At 41.7% G+C, this 24,364-nt stretch overlaps 1 protein-coding gene across 1 annotated transcript in view; it reads left to right on the forward strand.

Moving 5' to 3' along the window:
• Positions 1–730: 730 nt before the first annotated feature.
• LOC115316311 (venom metalloproteinase antarease-like TtrivMP_A) overlaps positions 731–24,364 on the forward strand; it is a 36,447-nt gene continuing 12,813 nt past the window's right edge. The window contains exons 1-11 of the mRNA XM_040212251.1: positions 731–797; positions 3,146–3,303; positions 4,194–4,286; positions 4,672–4,789; positions 5,549–5,590; positions 6,012–6,139; positions 6,279–6,350; positions 15,527–15,660; positions 17,307–17,362; positions 18,507–18,618; positions 18,850–19,017. Of these exons, the coding sequence (XP_040068185.1) occupies positions 749–797; positions 3,146–3,303; positions 4,194–4,286; positions 4,672–4,789; positions 5,549–5,590; positions 6,012–6,139; positions 6,279–6,350; positions 15,527–15,660; positions 17,307–17,362; positions 18,507–18,618; positions 18,850–19,017 (1,130 nt within the window). The 5' untranslated portion in view covers positions 731–748. The remainder of the gene's footprint in view (positions 798–3,145; positions 3,304–4,193; positions 4,287–4,671; positions 4,790–5,548; positions 5,591–6,011; positions 6,140–6,278; positions 6,351–15,526; positions 15,661–17,306; positions 17,363–18,506; positions 18,619–18,849; positions 19,018–24,364) is intronic.

Here is a 24,364-nt window from a genome sequence, read left to right on the forward strand (position 1 = left end):
TCCGCGTCTTCGACGGGCCGGTTTCGTGACAATAACATGTCTCGTTAGCCGCGGCGTTTGTGTGTGGCCGGCATGTGACGTCATATTACATACTTATTTTCATGCATTGATGCAGAACCCACGTGCTCAGCCAGCAATGGCCACCAGAATGGCCGCTGATGTGTCGTAAGTGCAAGCCATAATTAGTCTCAACCACGATAACCAAACCGCAGGCGTATCTTTTTTGACGCGCTTCGATAGACCATTTTCAAATGTTAGTCTCCCTGCCACGTGCAGAGCCAAACTCGACGCTTTAATTGCGGCGCTACGAAGCTTCTGCACTCTTGGAAAATTGAACGCCTTTGAAAGCATACCACAGAGAAGCGGAGAATCCTTTCTAACAAGTTGGCCCTTGAAAGTCGCCTTTGATTCACAAAATCGGGAGTGTTTCAAGGTAGACAATCTTGATCTTCTATTACCGTCATCAGTGAGGAGAAATTTGAGCTATTGAGACTGCCACGAGATGGCTCTGACGTTTGAAAAAGGTCCATTGCCGGAGTTAATTCTCGTCTTGTGCAAAAGCTGCCTTTAACATATTGAATGCAACTTCCTGTGTACGTCATTTTGCCTATTGTGTTCATTATCTCGCATTTTGTGTATCATGTTAAAGGGCGCTTAACCTTTTCACCCTTTAAAGAGGTTCCTGACAAAGGCATTCTTTCATTTCCAAATATAAATTTTTCCCTTAAGGACGTTTTTATGACGGAAAATGTATTCGGCTACACTCATCTTTTTCAGCGTAGCTACTGCTCATGCCGGTGATGTATTCATTCTATTTACTCAGGCGCTTCCGCATCGCGTTTTTCTTAGTGACGCAAAATCGAATTTTACATTTCTCCCTAGCTTCAACTTCCGAGCTTTTGGGCACGATAAACAAATATCATGGAAATTCCGCACACAATATTGCAGACGAGAAATAATTTGTATTACGGCATGCACCATGCCCCCAAAGGCTTAGTTTAAATATTTAAATAAGCTGGGGTAGACACGCTGCATTGATTGTATTCACAGATTCCTTCATAGTCGCTGACAAATAAGGCGCGCAGGGTGTGGCTTGATCTTATACTCTTGGTTCTTGCTTCGTAATTGCTTTTTTCGTGTTCTTATCCTCTAATACCGCAATCCTACTGGATGAGAAGAAATAATGAGATGCTCGTCAGTCAGCACGTCCTTCACTTAGGTTGTCAATGATTGTAGAAGCGGCGTCCTATAAATATATGCCGCTATATCTCCCGATAACATGACGCGTTGATTCGGACATTTTAATACGTTGGTATTCTATCGGGTATCAAAAATAGCGGCCAGGCTATTTAAATCTACCGCAAATTTCGGTTTCTTAAGCCATCACTCTACGATTTTGTGCGGCGTTGCCCACAGGCGGCGCATATTTTTCTATAAAATTTGCAAAGAGCGAACTTACCTGAGGAAAAAAGTAAAGAAAGCAATAGTCTTAATTCCTGTGGAAACACAGCGAAGCCATCGGTCTTCAGTCAATAGGGTGCCCTACTGTTTGAAGACTGGTGACTTCGCTGCGTTTCCATAGGAGTTAAGCCTTTTTTTTTTACATTTTTCTCAGGTAAGCTCGCTCTTTCCAAATTTTACAGAACAAATGCACCACCTGTGTGCAAAGCTGCAGAACATCGTAGAGCGATAGTTTAAAAAAACGAAATTTTCGGTCGATTTAAAGCGTTTGGCCGCTACCTGATACACCCGGTACTATATCCAAAGGTCTTTAAAAACACAAGCGAAATGAAATTGCGTCTGGGTTAACGCAAACCTAGTGATTCTATGTTTTTTAATATCTGTGACATAGAAGTTGCGAACGAAATTCTTGTACTCTCAACCACTCTGACGTCATATAAGTTCTATGCCGTTGGTCAGAATCCTGGGGGCGTCGCAGCGGTGGTTGTACGAGCCAAATGTACGAGCATTCCATTTTAATTTTGCCCGGGAATTCTGGCACCAAGCGCAAGGGTTGCGACATTCGTGAGTGTGACACTTTGGCTCCTGTGAGGTCGTTTGTGAAAAATTCGGGATTACTTTTAAGGCATGGGTGCGATAGGATCCTGAACGCACCAGTCACAAACGAGTTCTAAAGGCATCGTACCCCACAGTTCAGCCAGCCAAAGGGCGTCATAAATTGGTAGAAAGCGACACCGGGGTCATCACACTGGAAGCAGTTGTTCGCGTATCAACGTCTGGCAAACGTCAGGTCTTTGTAAATACCATGCACTTGGTTCCTCCTATTACACCTACAAATAAAGAGACGATGCAATTGTGGCTTTTTAATTTGGAACGCCAATTGCATTGTACGTGCACGGAATGCACAATCACGTAATGTTTTTGTTTTCCCGAGTTCCAATCTGCCAGAAATTCTTTCGCGTTGTTGCGCCTTTGAGAAAATTACCCTTCGCGCCTTTCTTAGAGTCTGTTTGTTCAGAATACCTGTACAATCGAAGTTACCAAATGAATGTGACCGTCCCAAAACGATGTTCCATTCATCATGGAGCCGTACAATTAGAGCGCTGAAGAGCGAAAGGTTTGATAGATTGCCAAAAGGTTTTCGCAAGAACAGGAACGTAGGCGTGGTACAAAAGATTAAGGTTATAACCATCATTAACAAAAATTTGACAACAAGGTAATCTAGATTCTTCAGTCCCTTCCTTTTATGTGGTATGGCACTCTAATAGCATTTTGAGGTCTAGGGAAGTAGCATATCTTCTGATGGGCTGCATATTAAGAAATGCATATGAAAGGATAAATAGTGTTAACGAAACACGATTGGAAGATGCCCCCCTCCCCTTCCCCGTATTTTCTAAATCTCTTCCGTTTGAACTATTCACATGAGTGCAGGCTTGCTTTACGTGGTGTGCTTTTATTGCAATACGTAACGTTCCCAACGTCTTGTCATTGCAGAAGGGTTTTCTTATTTTTGTTGAGTTAATTGTCTTTTGTTTGTGAAAGGCAACGTTGCTGGGAGATCTACGTACGATTTTTTTGTAGCAAAAACACCGTGACCTGTGACCACCGTTTAATTTCTTCCTCTGTACCGAGAAGTTTGTTGCGAGTATGGAACGGTCGGATAAAAGGAGCGGTTACGTTCCAGGTGTCGTGTATCCGGTTTTGATTGAAAGCAGAAGCGGCAACTCAAGAGGCGCTGTTCAACTTTCTAAAGACTACGTCATAGACTTGGAAGAATCCAGTGTTTTAGGGGACAGTCTGTATTTTTCCGAGGCTAAGCATGGAGAGGTGAATCACGAATTGGTAAGAAAAGATTACCTTTCACAAGAAAGCATGCTTCTGCCTCATTGTTCGAAATTCACTTAATTTACTTAGAAAATAAACATTCCAGCTGTTTTTTCGCTCAGAAGCTTTTTGATGTGCCCGCTAGTGCCTTTGGAAGTTTTCGTGCATTTCGAGATGCCGTTCATGTTATAATTGTCTCCGCTAATTATAACGTAAAAAACACACATTTGTTTAAATGACGTACCGACTCCCACGATTTCTTTTTTGCATTGTTTGAGAAACTTTAACTTCCTCGATAATTCACACAACCATTCACACCGATATTTGTTCTCCGTCTCGTTGAAATTCGTTAAATGTTATCATTTACTGTGTTTTTGTAAAATGCCAAAGCTTGCAAAAAAAGCATGAGCAATTCCACTCTGAGAAGGTGGATGACCAGCGAAGCTGTTTAGCACACGACACAGGCGTGTCAAAGAATTTTGAACAAAGGTACGACCAGATTTATGGTCTTGATACGTGGTCGTCGTGACGAGCAGGAGCTCGCAAGCGCTTGGAGCGTCTACAAGGAGATAACGGTGCGAGAGTACACATAGCAGACACGAGTAGCACAGCCCCAAATATTTAAAAAACCTTTATTATCTACGTGGGAGTCTACTGATCTTGAAAATGGAGGCTATTGATAACTAATCTACTGAAAATGCATATCCAAGTGATGAGACATAAGCTTTTGCATAAAATGAAGTGAGTGTGCCCCAAATTGAGGGCCTGAGTTTTGTTGACGTACACAAAGAATCCACGAAACCCTAGCAATAGATAGCTTGGCTATAAGTTATAACTGTTTAGCATTTCAGCTGCTACTAACATGAATATTCCTTCGCAGTTATTTTACTCATAATATGTTCTTTCAGATGGATACTACAGACATACGTAATAGTGTTTATGAAAATTCGGAACACAAGGCATCCTTTACAATTACTGAAACAGACGTGGGAATTGAAATGGTATATACACATTTTTTAAGTATATATTCTTATAGAAACAATAAATACGATTATACAAATGTAGAGGAGGTTATGCAATCGTTATTTATAAATCCTGTATTTGCTAACTGCATAGATTTTCGCGAACATTTTATAAACCTGGAGTGTTTTTTTAAGTTTCATAAAAATGAAGGGGTATTAAGCATATTGGAAGTTCACATCGCCACAGCGTCTAAAGAACATTATTTATGAGAACTTTAAAATATATATTTAGAATACTTTCTCCATAAATTGCTTCCGATTCAATTGAATTTTTAATAAGGATAAAAAGTTTGTTTAGCGATTCACAAACGGTCTGCAACGGGCTATGCTTGCAATATTCAGAAATCTTTCACTTTTTTAACAGGAAGGATACCTAAACTTTACACATGGAATTGAGCCATTGAGAATACATGAAAAATCCGGCCGAGTCCCTCACAGAATATATCCGCTACCGACGCCTGAAAAGGCGATCCACTTGGGAAGTAAGTGACAGAATAAAACACTATACACTAGATATTTGTTGAAAATTCAATCATTAAAGGCTATATTTCCTGAAGCAAAAATGATTAGAAATTTTAAACGTACGACCGAATTCCTTCCTTCAGCGTTCGCTTCACGTGCAGTGTCAATACTGGTATGCTCTCACTTATTTGCCATTTATTCTCTCGATGAATTAATTCACCTCCCGTTTTCTCTCTATCAACACACTATGTTTAAAGCGTGGCGAAATGAGCGCATTAATTGATTATCATCGGAAAGAGAAAAGGAGAAGTTCTTGAAAAGGCGACGGCCCCTCAGTATTTTTAGAGAGCAGCTCTTAGGGGCCCGTTTCCAGCCTGAGCGGAATATACTGACAATTATAACGTCTCATATTTTTATTTAATTATGGTTGCTTTTTAGGTAACACATGCAAAAATATCACTTCGTCGTCTTTTCTTTCAAGCAAAAAGAGTTATCTACTTTATTTCGGCATGGTTCAGTTTTGAGGTGATGGTATTTCGATAAACACATATGCACTGATATCGGATATTTTAACAATTTGAGAAAATTATCTTGAAGATATCTTAACGACTAAAAACCGCAAAAACGGGACAGCAAAAAAGAAAAATACAAACAAAAACTAATTGACAGCAAAACACGAAGCGTTCCTCTATAATTTTGCTGAAGAAGAATGCCTTTAAAAAGATATAACCTTTGAATTTGATTACATTTCACATTCAGTATCACTATAATGTTTACAGTTCCCGTTGAAGAACGTTCCGATGGAAGTCTACTGCCAAAAAGTAAGCTTATATTGTTTTTAAAAAATTTAACTTTTTTTCAGCAGTCCTCTCAACCAATTCTACAATAACCAAGAAGCAGGCTGCAATTCTAGTTACATGCGCGGCATACATACTGGCCATTTTATCACCATGATGCAATTTTCTGTACACAGTGGAAACCCTAATTTTTCTGCATGACGATTTTGCTTTTAAATAATTCGGTAGACGTCAGCACGTGCTGCGCGAGTAACTACAATTCGAGACCGCACTTTGATGATATAATGAATTTGAAAACATTTATTTGGAGAGACTGTTTCACTATCTTGCACAGAAAACAAGATAAACTTATCTGGCAGCGTGCATATTAAAAAACAAAATGATTACATAGTTCATTCTAAACTTGCGAAGCACTGAGGGCGTGCCATGATTTGAAACCTTCTAGATGACGCTGCAGAGCCACCCACCGTGTGGCGACCTGAAATGTACGTCATGATTGACAGTGTAATACACAAGGCCCTCAAGGAAAGCAAATTATTACAGGCTCGATACATCATAAGGCTGATGAACATCGTGCGTATGGTTTACATTTGTTCTTGTTCAGAAATAATATAGTAATGTCAGTTTTCATTGACCAAACAAAAAGTGCTTATTGAGGCTTTCGTGCTCCGATTACTGACACCCGTTCGAATGCCTTATTTCTTCCACGAAGGTGAATGCAATCTTCAAGACGGTTCGCAAGCCCCGAATAAACCTCCAGCTTGTTGGAATATTCCGGTTTCCAGTGCGTATTCATTGTCCAACCTCCACACATTGGTATCTTTAAATTTGAAAGTCTTGCTATTGCCGACAAGAGTGCAACACAATTGTGCACTGAACATTTTTAGAAGAAAACAAACTTTTTGTCGTTTAGTTCGACTTTTTTTATTTGAAACCGTTTGATCAGATTGCGCTTTGCCTAGGGGATTCCAGGGAGCGAAAAACAATAACTTTTTGTTTAACTACAAATTATTGGATGCCTATGATTTAAACGAGATTTTTTGCGTTATACCAGATTAATGTATTTTACATTAGTAGAGCTATAAAAGAGTGCATTTGATAACTAGATGTATTACTGTAAATTTGCAGATTAAGGGACTGTTTTTTAGTAAACTTTGACTTTCTAGTAGAAAAAATAAACAGCTTAATATTGTGTGGTTCGATTTGGTCAGGCACAACTTTATTTTTGATTTCAGTGCGTTATGAGATTTTTTGTTTTGATTAGCGATTCCTTGATTAAAAAAGAAAACAAGTAATATACAATGCATGATAGAAAGTAGTAACTTAAAAAAAAACAATTTTAGTATTATTTTTGTGGAAATGTTTTTATTCAAAATATTGTAGTGAAGCAGGTATGATTTAAAGCACTTTTGAAATTATGACACAAATCACGATTTAAGTCGTCCAGACTTTTATTATCCACCATGCTGTTAACGCTCATGCTTTCTGGGTTGCAAGAATATTGTATTGCTTATCTTGATGCAATGTTGTGTCTTTGATATAATAGTGCTGCAGAGCAGGTATCCACCATTGTAACGGATGAAAAAAATATGTTCAGTATTGTGATTTATATATTAGGTAAATAATGTAAATAATATTAGTTACTATAGAAACTACCCAGGTTTAGCAATTTGCATAAAATGACAAGGGGCATGGCAGTAAAATAGATAAAAACGTCCGCAAGTGATTTACCGTTTTTTCTTAGACAACTTCTTTCCTGAATTCGTGCGTTGGTCACGTGTCACAAAGTTACGGGATGTCATTTCTTCTTCTAAATTTGGCGGAGAAACTGAATTGGTGCTGAGGTCACGTGGCGTTGATATTCCTGCTAAATCTAGCAGGCAAATTAAAATTTCGTTTTGGTCACGTGACCAACTCACATGACATCACTTTTTCCGCCATATTTAGCGGAGAAACAACATTGTTCTATAGGTCACGTGACATAAAGTCATGTGACGTAATTTCCCCGGAAATTCAGAGGGGAAATAGCAGAGGTCGAGCAAAAATCGGGACCCGGAATTCCATTCTTCATTTTTCTGAGATGCAGCGTGGGCGCTGCAGCAGTATTGTAGGCGTTACCGGAAAAAAGTAACGAAATGCGTTACTCATTACAGCAGATGATATCAAGGCCATACCAATCATAGCTGTCGCGCATCTTTTGTGTTCTCCTCTACAGCATATATGTAACATTCCATTAGCAACTAGAGCGCCGTTCACATATATGCGACCGAGCACGGCCGAGAGATGCCAGACCGGTTTTTTAGCCTTTTGCAGTGTCTTTGGACCAGCCCCGCCGCAGTGGAGCTGCTCCTAAGAAGTCGCAGGAGGATTAAAAACCGGTCTTGTCTGTCTTGGTCGTGCTCGGCTGCAAGAGTGTGAACGAGCCTTAATACTTTTCCCCATGGCATGGCACAAAGCCTAGGTTCTTTTGGCAACATTAATAACTATTGGCCCATATCCGTACTTCCCTTATTTTTAAATGTATCAGAACATCTGATAAAAAAACGCTTATGCAAATTGTTGAATGAAAGAGATGTCCTTGTAATGCAGCAATACGGTTTTCAAGAAAAAAAAAGTCAACAGAAATGGCGCTACTTAGTATCAAAGAAAAATCAATCAACATTTAAAAAAAAAACTATTTAGCACTGGAATATTTTTAGACGACAGAAAAGCGTTTGATCTCATTAAACATGATATATTGTTTTATAAACTACCGTTTCTTTAGAATTCAAGGTGTTGCTTTAGATTTGGTACGTAGTTACTTATCTTGACGGCCACAATATACGTGTTTTAATGGTTACCGGCCCAAGCCAGAACAAATTTCGCATGGGGTTCCATAGGGGCTTACTTTAGGTCCTCTGTTTTTTTCTAATATTTATGTTAATAATATTGTATCTATCCTAAGAACTCCTAAAATAGTTTTGTACTCCGACGATACAAGCTTATCTTTTTCTGGTTCATTTTTACGTCATCTAGAAGTTATTGCTAACACGTGGCTCAACGAGTTATCGGACTGGCTTGATTCTAATCAACTTCAGTTAAATGTTACGAAAACAAAATATGATATTTTTAAGCCACGAGGTAAACCTGACGATTGAGAATTATTAAAAACTATTTATGACTGTGTGATCGAGCGTGTAAGCGTTTATAAATTGTCAGAAGAAATTTATGCTGGACACAGCTCGTATTAATAAAAAGCATGCGAGCATCTTGACATTTATTGGTATTTTATACAAAATTAGATTGCTGGTTCCATGCTGGTTAAAACGTCAGTTGTACTATACTTTAGTTACTTTCATCTCCATTACTATTTAATAGTTTGCGGTTGAATAACAACAAAATAATATTTATAGGTTGTTTCGTTTGCGAAATCAAAAGCTATACGTAGTACAAAAAACCTTCAACATACTGACCACAAAGCACCGTTTTTTTTAAGCTCTTAGGCTCAAAAAAAATCTTAGGCTCCCGTTTCAGGCTTGAGCGGCGTCGGCGTCGCCATCGGCGTAGCCGTAAGGTCACGTGACCCCCGTGAGGTCACGTGACCCCGGGGACGTCACGTGACCTTTGTGAGGTGACGTGACCCCCATGAGGTTAGGTGACCCCGCGAAGTCACGTGATCCCCATGAAGTCACGTGACTCCAGTGAGTTCGCGTGGCCCCGGCGACGTCACGTCACCCTTGTGAGATAACCTGACCCCCGTGAAGTCGTGAGGGTCACGTGACCTCACAGTTACGCCGATGGCGTCGGCGTCGCCGGCGCCACCGGTGTAACCTTGAGAAGTATCAGGCAGGGTGAGGAGATGAGGAGGATGAAGGACTATACGCTTCCCTCAGTACCCTTCCCTCTTCCTCCTCGAGAGCTGCGCTCTAATTCGGTCTTACAGAGAGTTGTACACTCTAAAAAATTCCGTGAGTTTACTTTCCCGCACAACACTTGGAGATTCATTAAGCGCACCTTACGGAGGCAGCTCAGCGAATGATGATACCGATACATATGTTTAGACAAAAAAGCAGTCTCAGTTGTGACATTAAGCAATGCAAGCCTGATGTTTTGTATAGATTAATGTCACAACTCAGACTGCGTTGTGTAAAAATATGTTTCGGCATCGTCATTCGCTGAGCTGCCTCCGCAAGTTGCGGTGATTGGATCTCCGAGTGTTCTGCGGGAAAGTAGACGTACGGGCGTTTCTTAGAGTGTAAGCGGCTTTCATATTTTAAACACAGTTTTCTTACCACTCGAAATAATTAGTGACCCCACCCGTTTTTTACGCACTTCTTCCTAGTAATACACAGTACAATCTCCGACACGGCTATTATAGAAGACCTTGGTCTAGGACGAATTATGGACATCACCAATTATCATACTTCATACCTGATTTCTTAAATAAACATCCATCCGTTAGGAAAATAATCTCAGATGGTGGAACAAAACACAGCTTTAAAATTAGTCTGCAATGGTACCTTCTCTCATATCATGTCGAGTACATACTTTTAGATTATATTTTCATTGTGTATGAGTTGTATTACCTGTCTCATTTATTTCCAAAGTATCAAGTGCACTAACGATAGTATAAGCCCTGTACAAAACATGCTGTGTTGATTGTTGCTGATGGGCTATTGTATCTCCTTGTTATCTTTAATGATAATTGTTTTTGTTTTCGCCTGCTGACCATTGTAAACGGGTGATAGGCTCAAGTCAGGCAGAGCTAATCTGCCTTTTGTCCTGTTACTGTAGGCCTAGTGCCTACATAAAGCCAATTAAATTCAATTGCTTGAAAATAAAAGGAACGCGTTACAGCTACCGATATAAAGTAACGCACATTATTTTTGCGTTACTTTTTTAGTTATGAATTGATAGGTTTGATGTTTTCACGTTAAACGTATACTTAATCTCCATATTTCCAGAAACATCATGTCTATGCAGCCACTTAACATAATTACTTTGTTTTCTTATGGCTTGACCCAAACACTCACAAAAAATGCAAAGAAAAACGCAAAGAAAACAAAAGATCACTTAGCTTGGCGCCTAGAAGCACGGAAAACAATTTGTATAATTTTGTTTTAAGTTCTATGAAGTAAAAGTAACCAGCGACGTAAATCCCCCTATAAAAATGATTTTTGACTTTTTATTGAAAACGTGTTGACTTCTTGTTGACACTGATTACTTCCTTTTGACTTTGACTTTCTGCTGACATGGTCAACAGAAAGTTTGTTGACTTTGTGTTGAAACTTTTCTGATGAGTTTCTTCAGCCTGAGTCAAAAGAAAAGCGGTTGACTTCCTATTAACTTTATTTTGCTTTTTTTTCTGCTGACTTTCTGTTGACAGTTTCATCAAAATGACTGCAGGCGTTCTGTTTACTTCGCGTTGAAAATTTTCTGTTGACTCTCTGTAGCCAGTGTCATTAGAAAAGGTACAGACTTTCTGTTGACTTCTCATTGAACATTGTACACCTCGACTGGATGTGAAAAGTTGCTAAGTTTTTCAATAGTCTCTGGCAAGGTGAGAACGGGAAGCAGCTTCAGTTGTCCCGTGTCCAGCGCGAGCCTACTACCCTTGACAACGCTTCGGGGTTCGCGCACCTCGAGCGCGCGCGTGAAGTCAAAGCACGACGGAAGGCATCGGGCCTTCCGCCGTACTATAAGGCGTAAGGCTCTGGGGCGGTCAATGGGTCAGTGATTCAGGTATTCAGTGCATTAGAAAAGTGGGCTTTCATTAGAAAAGTGGGCCAATATTCAAAAGAAAGCAAACAGAAAAGTTGTTGACATTCTATATTCTCTATTGACTTTTTTCAACAGCTTTTCAACAGAAAAGCAGAACAATTTTTTGCAAGGGCCGTCACCCGTTACTCGAACTGCGTAACGTAAATACAATTACCCGTTACTGTTTTAAAAAAAGTAACAAGTACGTTACGCGTTACCAAAAATAAGTAACGCGTTACCGGTAACGTCGTTACTTGTAACGCGTTACCCCAACACTGGCGCTGAGTCATAAAACGCCGAACAGTCTTTGTGTCAAAACACGAAACTCTATGTCCCCCTCACACTAAAAAAAAAATAACCTTGCACTCCGAAATAGAACACGACCCAATCAACAGTGAGACATCAGTAAGGGGCAATGTCCGGGTTTGTAGAAATGAAACAAGGAGAAGAAAATCGCCTTTATCTTGAAGGTTAGATATGTCACAAACAGAAAAAGAAACCATACGGAATGGTTTCGTCTAGTTGCCGTTACAATTCATCAGGATGCGCGGCTTCGATTTCGACTGAAGAAGACAACGTGAAAAGCAGATCCCGTAAGTTGCTCTATCCGATTTGTCTTTAACGGTCTGTTTATGCATGATAGAAACCACTGTTATTTGATTCGTTTCTTACTTACTCTTATTAGCGCCACTAGGTATATGCTTAAGGGCCGTTAACATGCCATTGCACATTTACGCCCCTTTTACTTATAGGCGACAAATAACCATGCAGCAGACGAGCCGAGGCTTGTGAGGGACCAGCTGCGCTTGGCGCTGAAAACGTCAGCAGCACCCAACCGAACACGCCCCTGCCAAGGTTGTTTAACGAGGAACTTCTCCAAACCTGCTCTGCAGTTTTCTACCAAATTATTATATCTATAACGCCTACTAAGTATCATGCAAAGTTTGCTAAACGAAAACACTAAATTTATTTTAGGTGCCAGATGAAGAAGCAGCAGATAGGCCCACGATTGCCAGCCTGAAGGATTCGATGTATCGAGAAAGGCGCTCATCGCAGCCACCGGTTCCTTCTTCAGCCTACACTCCGCAAGACAACTGCGCCCACAAAAAGACAAATAGAGAGAAGCCCTACTTCATCGTCGACGACCGCAGAGACCCTCGTCTTGAATAGTGGCCTTCGCAACACGAGATGGCATGCAACGGCTGTCGTCAGTTCAAATTATTTTTTTGCGGACGAGACTTTTTTTGTTGTACCTTACATGGGTGAAAAACTTTTAACCCTGCATGTTGTAACTGACGGAATGCCTAGCGCAGCAGTTTGCTTTTTGTTGTCGGGTCGGCTAGCTACAAATTTATGGCCGTGTGTTTGAAGGGCGATAATTACTTTTACATCTGCTGGGATTACTTCATGGACCCCTGAACGTTTCATGACGAATTTTAAGCAGGCGCTTTTTTGTGGTCTGCGTGTCGTGTTTCCCCAAGGTGCTCATCGCGGGTTCCACTTTCATTTCTGCGCAAAACGTTTGGGCTTCCGTTCAGGGGGCTGGGGTCAAAAGCGCATATTCAAGAAACGGCCAGCTAAGGTGGCTCATTCCTAAGCTCGTGGCATTTTCCTTTGTTTCGCCTTCTGACATCCCTCGCCCCTGGGCGTTTCTGCGTCGGAGCGTATATTGCTCGGTATTCCGGAGTTAATTGCATTACTTGATTACATTCACGCGACTTGGATGAGGGCATTTTCCAACTTAATTCCCATACATTCTTTTCTCCTGCTCAACATGGCTTTAGAAAACTGTTCTCATGCGAAACTCAGCTATTAACACTTACGCATAACCTTCACGCTTGCCTCGATCGTTCATCTCAGGTTGACTGCATTTTTTTAGATCTCTCTAAGGCATTTGACAAGGTTTCACATAGGCTCCTTTTGTATAAACTCAGTAAACTGAACATTGACTCTCATGTTTTGACTTGGATCAACGCCTTTTTAACTAACCGTTCTCAATTTGTTCATGTTAATGGCATTAACTCGCACCCCTCTCCTGTGACTTCTGGCGTCCCCCAGGGTTCAGTACTTGGCCCTCTTTTGTTTTTAATATATATCAATGTCCTTCCTTCGCATATCTCATCCTCAGTTGGTCTCTTCGCAGGCGATTGTGTCATCTATTCTGAAGTAACTAACGATTTTGACGTTCTTGCACTCCAGTCTGCCCTTGACAGTATTTCTCGTTGGTGTGATAATTGGCAAATGGAACTCAATATCAACAAGTGCAAATCCATGAGAGTATCACGTCAAAATAACGCCTGTCCCTCGTACCATATAAGAACTGTTGAGCTGGAATCCGTGTCCTCATTTAAATATCTTGGTGTTCATATCACTAACAACCTCTCATGGAACATTCATATTGAGTATATAATTAAAAACGCTAACCGCATGTTGGGCTTTCTAAAAAGGAACTTCTCTCTTGCCCCACTGTCCTTAAAACTACTTCTTTACAAATCATTGGTCCGCAGCAAACTTGAGTATTCTTCCGCTATCTGGGACCCCGGTATAACGCTTGCATTATCATTAGAAGCTGCTCAAAACCGTTCTGTTCGTTTCATACTGCATAACTATCATCGCACATCTAGCGTAACAGCAATGCAAACTACCCTAAACTTGTCTGACCTCTCCCTACGTAGAAAAATATCTCGTCTATGTTTATTTCTTAAAATTTACCACCACAATGCAAATATTCGTCAGCATCTGTTGAAACAACCATCATGCGTCTCATCACGTTTCGACCATCAAAATAAAGTTGGCATCCCTCAGTGTCGCACCTCAAGCTTTCATCAGTCTTTCATACCCATGACATCACTGGACTGGAATCGCCTTCCCGCACCTGTTGCCAGCGTAGCCGAGAATGCCGGACTCAAAGCTGCACTTTGCGAATATTTTTTGGATTTTGGTAGACAGTGTTTTGTTTTAAAAATGTTCTGTTTTGGGATTTTTATGCTTACCCGCCTAATTACTGTTTGTCTTTGTGTGCAATTAGATGTGTGTGTCCACTCTCCTCTATAATGCCTTCGGGCCCTGAGGGAATGAATAAATAAATAAATAAATAAATAAACTGTAACGCTGGAACCATCACGAAAATAGGGGATCCAGAACCATCCACCATATGGAAGAATAGCATCGAAAAATTCAATCCATGTGTGGAAGATCGCACCCGAACCCCTTCGTGTTCAAAGATTTATTCGAGAGAGACGAGGCCCAAACAAGTGTCGTCTTGCTTCAATTGGAAACCGGGGTGCCGTACGTGCGCGAGGCCGGAATATTGAAGTACGTTTTCACAGTGGCGTCATTTTGCTTTTTTTTTAAATTTTTGAACTATGCTAAAGCTTCTTTTGAAGTATAGGCATTGCTGAGAGCTTTAGCCGGACAAATAGGTGTGTGAAAAAAGTTGCAGTCGATTCGTTGTACCAGTGTGTGATGTGTGAGATATAAAAGCAAGATACGTTTGTCGCAAACAGATGGTATCCCTCTAATCGAATACGGAGAAATGGTTTCGAACAAACCTGAAAGGAGGGAGGCGAGGGGGGGGGGGGGGCGGTGCTAGTGCGTGCCTGCACACATATCTGATATCTGAAGGTATGTTGGTGCCCCGAACATGGTAAGAAAGGAGGGTCGGTCTGTGTTGCGAAGAAGGGTTCCAATGGTTCGGTGAGGGTAACAAAGAAACAACTTATTTTCGCCATCACCTTGCAGTATTTTTATGTCGCGATTAGATAACACCTTCTATATAAATAAGAAAACGAAGACATATGTCTCAAAGTGATTGTGTCAATCAAGAGCAATTGGGGATTTATCGGTCTAAATGAAAGTTACGAAATCGCTTCTGTTCGCGCAGTCGAAGCCGTCGGTTTTATTTCGAAGTAACCTTCCATTTTCTATTTCAATTTTGCACAATTTTAATTTTCGTCGTGACAGATGGCGCTGTCAAAACAAAACTAGCTCCATTCTAATTCGTTTTCGCAAAGGCCTGTATGTTTCATTTAGCTTATTGTACGTAGTAGACTCAATGTCAAGCATTGCACATTTTTATAAGCATTGGACCTTGAAACATCATTGCATCTAGAAAGTACTACTTTTTGATGATAACCAAGCGCCCTTTTCAATGGCGGTCTAATTTATGATTGAGAAAGTAATATAATATGAATATTTTCGTCTAACTCTTTATGTTTACAGACGAAAGAAGATGAGTATTTCATTGTGGAAGAAGATAATTTAGTCTCAGCGTATGACTCACTAAAAGCCTTTGGAAAATTCACCATAAACACCACGTTCAAAAGGCCTGCTGATTTCTACCTGATGCTCGTTGGGTAAGCAAGATCACGTAATTCCTGAGGTCTAGTTGTGCGGTTGAGGCAGAGATAGCATATCCTAGTTCCTTAGGGCGATTCAATGCTCCCGAAGGATATGTGATAGATTAAGGCGGTCGCAATTTTCGGGCTTACAATAAATTACGCACTGCTTAGATCAAATATTTGACTTCCATAACTCACCAAAACACAGATTAGCTTTTACTTCAATACAAAAGCAGTCGTATAATTTTTTTTTTTGTACGGAAACGAGCACAGTTGCTCCTTCTACTCGTGGCCGCAAGAAGTGGCCACATGATCTTCTATTACGGATTCAGGCAGGCAAGTGGCAAAACCTTGCAGGAGGCCAGAAGGGTATTACTACAGGGGGATTCAAGGAGAGGCTAGGCTCTTTAAATCGACCGCAAAATTTGGTTTCTTAACCTATTGCGCTACAATTTTGTGCAGCGCTGCCCACAGATGGTGCATTTCTGTTTGTAAAATTTGCAAATAGCGAACCTACCTGAGGAAAAAGTAAAGAAAGAAAAAGGCTTAGCTCCTATGGAAACGCAGCGAAGCCACCGGTCTTCTCTGCGCTGTATTTACCGTACCTAGTGATGAACAAACTCGCCTGCATCGCCACTTTTGCTACCCTCGTACTTCTGTCGGACTCGTGCCAGCAAGCTTGTGTGAATAGCATATCAATCCAAAATTGTAACATGCTCTCTTTTTTATGCGCCGCTTGAATGGACTTTGCGGCAAGGTGACAAGAGACGTGTAAAAAAGTTTTGTTGCCCCTCAAAACGAGGGGTAGAGGTGCATAATTTCGGCTAATATGCGCTGCATGCTACAAGTTATTCATGTATTATTTCCGATAATATCAAAGTCCTTTATTTATGCGAACCCTAGTGATCTCATATTGTCAGTATTAGGCTGTCGCAATCATCGCAGTTTTGGTTTTAAAATTTTCTGTCAGCAGACATTAAGAAACAATTTCCTGGAAACAATATTTCTCTTGCAAAGGTTAAGTGTCTTCAATTTTGTTGATTGTATATGTATAGTAAATGTGTTTAGCAGATATTTAATATTTCTTGCGGTATCTTAATGTTCTAAATACAAAAAAAGCTTATGCTTTTCTTGATGCACAATCCTTTTCTCTTTCTCTACGTTTGGTTCAAAGCGATGGCCTAGAGAAAGGCGTGGTAAGGGCCGCGGGAAAATGTTACGTTCAAAATCTTGTTTTTTAGATTGGCAGGGCTGGTGACGGGTAAACGCAGAAGATTATATTCTCATCCGAGAACCTTGCATCGATTTTACGGGTGGTAACGTCAGCGCGCCATAACCCTTCCTAAATGTTCCAAAATTTTCTAAAATCGACTAACTTAGTGCTTCTTGATTAGAATGATATGTTTTTTCTTACAAACCTGAACGTTCATTGACAAGTTTTAATTAATAATCTTACTTATCGTGGCAGCTGCTCTGTTACGTCCCCATCGCTGTGTAACTCACCTGCCGAGACTGCAAAAGTGTAGCCTTCACGGCTTTTCTAAAAAAAAGATATGTAAAGCCTAAAAAGCACAAGCTATATGTAAATTTATTTTTTCACGTGATTAATGTTCATATCAGCAGGAATACGCATAATTAGTATTTTCATATTTGCATTTCAGGCGCGGCTTAGTGATGCCTGACGAGGAGACTAAGAAATTATCTAATGATGTTGACGGTAAGAGAGCGGGGTCAGACGATGCTGCGGACCACACCTTTATGCTGAATCTTGAGAAAATCGGAGTTTAACCAGTTATTTCTGAGAGACGTCTAACAAATAACGAATGATATACGCCGTTTCTGCTAGTTAGTAACACGAATTACTGAGTGGGATTTGGAAGTTGGTAGCCGTTTTTACAGAAGATGGCCTTTGCTGCATAAAATGAACATCGCTTGATATGAAGCAGTTGCAGAAAGTCAAGTTCAAAATGTTTTTAAAGCAAGTTTTGGCTACTTAATTCACAAATAAAATTTGACAAGAAGGGTTTTCGTCAGATGATGGACATAAAAATCACATTCAACAAATATCTCTTGGAAATTTCCCTTATATTCGTGGTGAGTTTTGTAAAATACCGAACGGGAAAATCAACTACAAATTATGACTGTACATTTTCATTCTACGTAAAACTTTAAGGCCGCATGTGTACGTGTGTTCGCAAAAAAATTCTGATTTTCATGACAAGACAGCCTACGCGTTGCGCAACACTTATTGCCCTCTAACGGTACAACCTGATGCGAAAGTTTTAAAAGTCACTGTTTGCCGATTCAAAAGTTAGAAGCAATTTTTTTTAAATTTTGCACGTGCAAGAGGAGTCCTGTTTTCGGTAGCCGACGTCACTCATTTTCGTGTGTTGCTGGACTTCGTCGACTGCTCTCGTCCTATTGTGAATTTCCTAAAACTGTTCATAATCTTTCAGAATAACCTGATGCTAAAGTTCTAAAACTTTAGCATCAGGTTCGAGCACCGAGCGCTACATTTGGCCGAAGACTGAGCGTTTAGTTATTCGTAATTTAGCTTTGCGCTAAAAAAATAAATGTAGATGTTTGTTTGCATGTTTGCTTTGCTTGTATCTTTCTGAAAACAAATTTTCCCTGTAATCACATCGCACGACTTCTAGATACGACTTGTTTCCTAGGCATTTGAGAATTTCGCACAAGCGGTCACGCCTCGGCTCATTTTTAAAATTTAAAGCTGCCGTCTCATAATTCTAAATAGCTGCGTTTCCAAAGAAGGGGATTTTCATATCACAGCGTATTCTTACAGCTTGAAAAAAACGGTATTGAATGTATTTAGTAAGCAACAGATGAATTATTATTTCCAGGTCTCGCATTTGCAGCAATGGTGTGCGTGAAAGGCATCAATGTAGCAATAATTGAGGAACAACCTGCTATTTACTATAGTTTCACCACTATAGCCCACGAAATCGGGCATTTGTAAGTATCTTGTCACTACCATTATAAACTCATGTGCTCAGCGTATCACCCGGGAAGAGCTTTTTAGTCACCCTTACTGAATCCCATGCCTTTTATCGTCGCTACGGACAATGCGATAAGCGCCGATAAGAAGCGTGACCGTAATAAGACTTGCTTTGCATTTCGTAATCTGTCCCTGATTATAGTGTTGAGCATTAGATGGTTTTTTTAACATGTACAATACTTTCGCAGGCTCGGGAGCAATCACGATGGAAGTGGTCCCTTGGAATATATCCCGAATCATCCTGGTGCTCTTGACTGTAAGTTACCAGAGAAATACATTATGAAACCTCAATGGCCTCGTGGACCGCCTTTCGCGTTTTCGAATTGCAGTGAGGTGCAGATGCAATTTGTTTTGAAGTAAGTATTTGCTTGAACTTTCTTAGGCACTGGTATCGTCGAACTTTTATTCTTCTTTTGACCCGTGATAATTCCTATGCTATTATTTCACCCTAATTGTGAATGTATCGTTTGCCAGTATACGGGGATGTTACTTCCAATCGTAGTTACTTAAATCGTAGTTCACTTAAAGGGTAGCTGAATCCACGAAACGAATGACGGCAAGCGTTAACATAATAGGCGCACTATGTTCCTTAAGTTGTCAGCAATAGTTGAAAGAAACTTGCAGCTAACCTCTCATTGGAGAAGCAACGAGGCTGCAAGTTCACAACGACAATACATAGTATTGTGGTTGTGCTGTTAATCTCGAAATAAACAAATTATGGCCATTATATCGACTTTAAACGTGACAAATAACCATTAAACTTGACAAATAATCTCTCTTTTTAGAGTCTAGTGTACGTCCGTCGGTTGCTTAGTGTAAACGAACTCACTATCATAGCGGTCGTTTTAATGCTTTTATTTTTAACCTTTGTTTTTTTCGTTAAATTAATTATACGTTATCAGCAGGCGAGTATAAGCTGCCATTTTATTTCACTAGCAGTAATGTTAGGTGTTCTATCGGTAGTTCCAATTTCAACACCAGTCTGAACGTTCACGACCGCCGCTGTGACCATTTCGACAAGCAGTTGCCATAATTATGCAGTAAAAACATTCATAAAACTATTTTAGCTGCACGACAGCCTTAATTATTGTTGGATAACGTTTTCCAAGCCTTTATTTCAGTAAGCTCGTAAGAAAAGGACGTTGATAAAAAACTAGCTCTGCCCTTAAAGCTATCTGTGTTGTCTTGTTGTCGGCCCGAAATTCGCACAGCCAGTCATCAGAGCAGCACACGTTGTCAAACACAAGTTGCTTCTGTTTTTGTTTAGGAAAGCTGTCATACCAAGGTAACTTTTTCGTTGTCATCCATGTTGTGCTAGTGTTGCCGCGATGTGACAGGGTTTTCGGACAGCATGGGAAGGGAGCAACAAGTTGCACGAATGTTGGACAACGTGTTGTGTTGCTGTTGCCGTCGTGTTGCCTCAGTGTGACACGGCCCTTAGAATTTTCGTAGCCACGCATTTTGGATAATTACACCAATTAAAGAGGCATTAGTATATCGGCTGCCTTACGCTAGTGGAAGGATACTTTTCTCCTTTCTTCAGGTGTGTTCATTAAAAATTTTAATGTTGTATTATTATTCTAATCTCATGAATCAGGAAAACATCCGTTATGAAAATATTCCCTGGAGAAGACGAACAAGGGGGAACAAAGGACAAGCACATATCTCCAAACACAGTTAATTCCTCCTAGCTGTGTTGAGATTTGTTTTTGTCCTTTGTCCTCTCTCAGGTAGCACGCCAGAGGAATGCCCAACTTGAGCAAAGGTCTGGCAAACATAAGGGCCCAACTTTGGCGCAGTTAGGTTTCTGCCCCATGACACTCATCAGTGCCAACGTACGGTGCCTAAATATAGCCTTAGTTGGGCGATCCTAAGGCATGCCAAAGTTTGGCTCTTCTCTGGTACGTCAGAGTAGTGCCAAAGTTGGTGCCATACTTGAGCCATACCTGCCATAGCAAATCCTAATCTGGGAATTCGGGTCAAGCCAAGGTTTGGCATTTCTCTGGTCCGCCAGAGGAGCGCCAAAGTTGGGGCCATACTTCAGCCATTACTGCCAGAGCAACGCCTAATTTCGGTATTTGGGATGTGCCAAAGTTTGGCTTTGCTCTGCTCCACCACAGGAGTGCCAAAGTAGTGCCATACTTGAGCCATAACTACCAGAGCAACGCCCAATTTCGGTATTTCGGTCATGCCAAAGTTTGGCGTTGCCGTGGTCCGCCAGAGGAACGCCGAAGTTGGCGCCATACTTGAGCCAAAACTGCCAAAGTAAATCCTAACCTGGGAATTTGGGGCATGCCAAGGTTTGGCGTTTTTCTGGTTCGCCAGAGGAGCGCCAAAGTTGGTGCCATAATTCTGCCATAACTGCCAGAGCAACGGATAATTTGGGTACTTCAGACACGGCAAAGTTTGGCTTTTCTCTGGTACCCCAGAGGAGTACCGAAGTGTGCCATTCTTGAGCTATAACTACCAAAGCAAAGTCTAATATCGGTATTTCAGCCTCGCCGAGTTTGGCTTTTCTCTGGTCTGATGCACTTGGGGCAAAGTGAGAAACTTGAGCCTTAATTGCCAAAGCAACGCCTAATTTGGGTATTTCGAACATGCCGAGTTTGGCTTTTCTTTGGTGCGCCACAGTTCTGCCAAAGTAAGTGCCATACTTGAGCCATAACTATTGCAGTAAATCTTAATTTGGCGATTCGGGGCATGCCGAAGTTTGGCTCTTCTCTGGTTACCTACTGAAGTGCCAAATAAGTGCCAAAAGTGTCAAAAAAAACCGAGAGGCCTGCCCAAGTTTCGAATATCTCTGGTGTGTCACAGAAGTGCTCTTTCACGTGTCCCAGAAGATAATTAAATTAAATAAGCGTTGGAAACACGATGGTAAGATGTCATCACCTCCGTTCCCAAGCAGCACGGCAATACTTTGCAGTATCGTGCCAGTGCCGGCCGAAAGTCGGTCCATTATCGCTCAAATGTCCAGTTTTGCACCACCGTTTGATATCCGGCAGGTATTGCCGTACAGCTGTTTCGCCCCGGCCTAGCGTCCGTGCAATATTGTGCGAATACCCTACGATGCGTCTGGTCCGTATTGGCCGAACGTCGTGCGTGTATGTGTAGGCTGCATATCATTTGTTGCATATCCAATCACATATACGGATAAACAATTTTTTTTTTCGCTCCCAGATGTTTATTAAACCATTATCATCACACACAGTGCTTTTGCGACATATTTACAAAGGCCACACTTTTCTGTAAAACGAAAAGCAAATTATAAAATAAAATTAACACTGTCCTCATGTCAAGCAAAACTCATCACACAAAAAACCGCGGAGATTGAGAAGAAAACAAGACTACTAAAAGAAGAATGCTTTCAGTGTACTTACTAATAAAAGAGCGATATCAGGTAATCCTTGATAGATGCATAATCCAACTCAGGCACCCCACAAACGCATTCGAGAAAGAAGGTTGCGCACATTCAACTGACGTCTCGTCGTCGGCGATGAGCAGTTTTGTCGAAGCGTTTCCAACAAACTAATCACAAGAATTCCACGAACTTCGGTGAAATAAAATGGCTGTTACCGAAAAATTGGCATAGACGTATTCCGACCGTTTACGACGAAAAAACACGGCCGGGTCTGCAACGCACGAAAGCAACAGAACACTGAAGAGCGCAGTTCGAAAACCGGACCTACGTGGCCCGCCTATTTCTATAACTAGGCAAACGGCGAAAACAACAGCCCCAGAGATCCCATCAGCGTGACAGAGAAAATCATGTGACAAATTTTCGTCCAAACGTTTTTGTCGTACGCGCCCTACGTAGAGAGGTCATGCCTGGTTACGCATTTGGCGCCACCCTTTTGATTTGCCTAAAGCGGCTGTCGCGCTCGCTGAAAGCCACACGAAGACACAAAAGTAGTTGGGGAGGATTTGCAAAAGGCGAGGTCGAAGGGGCATCAACAACGCATAAAAGGAAAGGCCGCTTTTCCCGGTGACCTTGTCGCCTTGCCTAGTCTGTCAGCGATCGGCTTCCATTGTGGGACTCAGAAAGATAATCTCCTTTCTTGAGAGCGAAATGGAAGGGGTGCTTTGTTTTGCGAGCTTGTCGCCATTCAATAGGCCTCAATTGTTGCTCTCCCGTCTCGCTCCCACTGGATTCCCATGGCTGTTGCGCCGGTGAAATTAGGAGCGCAGCCGGGAAATTTTCTCCCGTGAATGATGATCGGGTACTTAGAATCCGAAGCAGCTCTTTCGGCGTCCATTTGATGTTCTCGGAGTCGGTCGTTGAGGCATCGCCCCGTTTGCCCGATATACCTGGCCCCGCAGGACAGGAGGATCGCGTACACTTCCTCTGCTTCCTCCCCTTCCCCCAAGATTTCCCTTTCCGGTACTCCCACGGAGCGGGCGGGCTTTGAGCTTGAAGCCGAATATAAATGTTGTTAAAGATGATAATCCTGTCGGTATCGTCCCTTTTGTGTCTCCACTTTCTAAATATTTAAAAGGTGCCGACACGCTAAAATAGTTCAAGTTCCGGGATTTCATTCTCATTCCCCAAGTGTGATGCGGGAGCCGCGCCACGGAGCCCCGGTCGTTTCTGCTCTTTGTTATCGCTAGGATTTGACAGTGCTCAATCACAATGCAAGACACGCACAGAGCCACGTTCGCTTTTGCAATGCGCCGCCTAATAATGGTATTTCTTGTGGAGACGTGGAGACGCTCAATGGCAGCACTTCCTGTAAAGGCGGATTCACTCCGGGGATGTAAGCAGTCGCGCGATCCGACTAAATCGCATCGCAAAAAAAAATAGATGATCAATCGGACGTGCGCGATGAGCGAGTCCAACGCCTTCGTTGGCGAGTCGCCTCTCAAGAACTCTCGCTCCGAACGCCGTTGATTGCCTCGGCCTGCCCCCGACAAGAGCGCATCGCAAAAAGTCGGGTCAGCAAGCGACAGCTCAAATCCCGTCGCTTTTTGCCCGCGATGGTCGCTTTTGCGATGAAGTTATTGCGCGACTAGATCGCATCGCCGGAGTGAACGCGCCTTAATGCCGAAAAAGTCTAACGGCGCGTGCCGATATTGGCGTGTGCTTACGCGCGAGTACAAGATCCGGCACAATTTTCGTATGCAAAGTTTGGTCCAGCCGCGTCAAAACACTCAGCCAACCTTTGGACTGAGGAAATCAAGAGACACCCAAAATAAGATAAAGTTGCCAGCCGAATAAAACTTGATTTATATTTAGTTAAGATGAAGACCACCCGCGTACATCAAATCCCTCATCAGCCGAACTCTAAGCCAATAAGCCAAGTTCTGGCACTTGTTTGGCAAATCTGGCCCGTAGCTGCCAGATGACAGCCGGACTATCGCATCGGGAAGCGAAGCCTAACTTTGGCACTTGTTTGGCGACTTGGGCCCAAAGATGCCAGATGTCAACCTAACTACAATGTAGTAAGCCTAAGTCTGGCACATCTGTGGCAATTTTGGCCCGAATGGGCCAGATGACAGCCGAACTATCAAAAGTAAAGCCTAACTTTGGCATTAGTGTGGCGATTTTGGTTCGAAAATGCCGAAGATCTGCCGAACTACAGGGAACTAACCCTAAATCTGGCATTTGTTAGGCGATTTAGGCCCAAAGATTCCAGATGACAGCCGAACTACTAGGCAGTGAAGCCTAAGTTTGGCAAATGTTTGGCGAATTAGGGCCAAAATACCCAG

The sequence above is a fragment of the Ixodes scapularis genome, unplaced genomic scaffold, assembly GCF_016920785.2.
Source record: "Ixodes scapularis isolate PalLabHiFi unplaced genomic scaffold, ASM1692078v2 PGA_scaffold6__148_contigs__length_123643588, whole genome shotgun sequence".
Taxonomy (NCBI): domain Eukaryota; kingdom Metazoa; phylum Arthropoda; class Arachnida; order Ixodida; family Ixodidae; genus Ixodes; species Ixodes scapularis.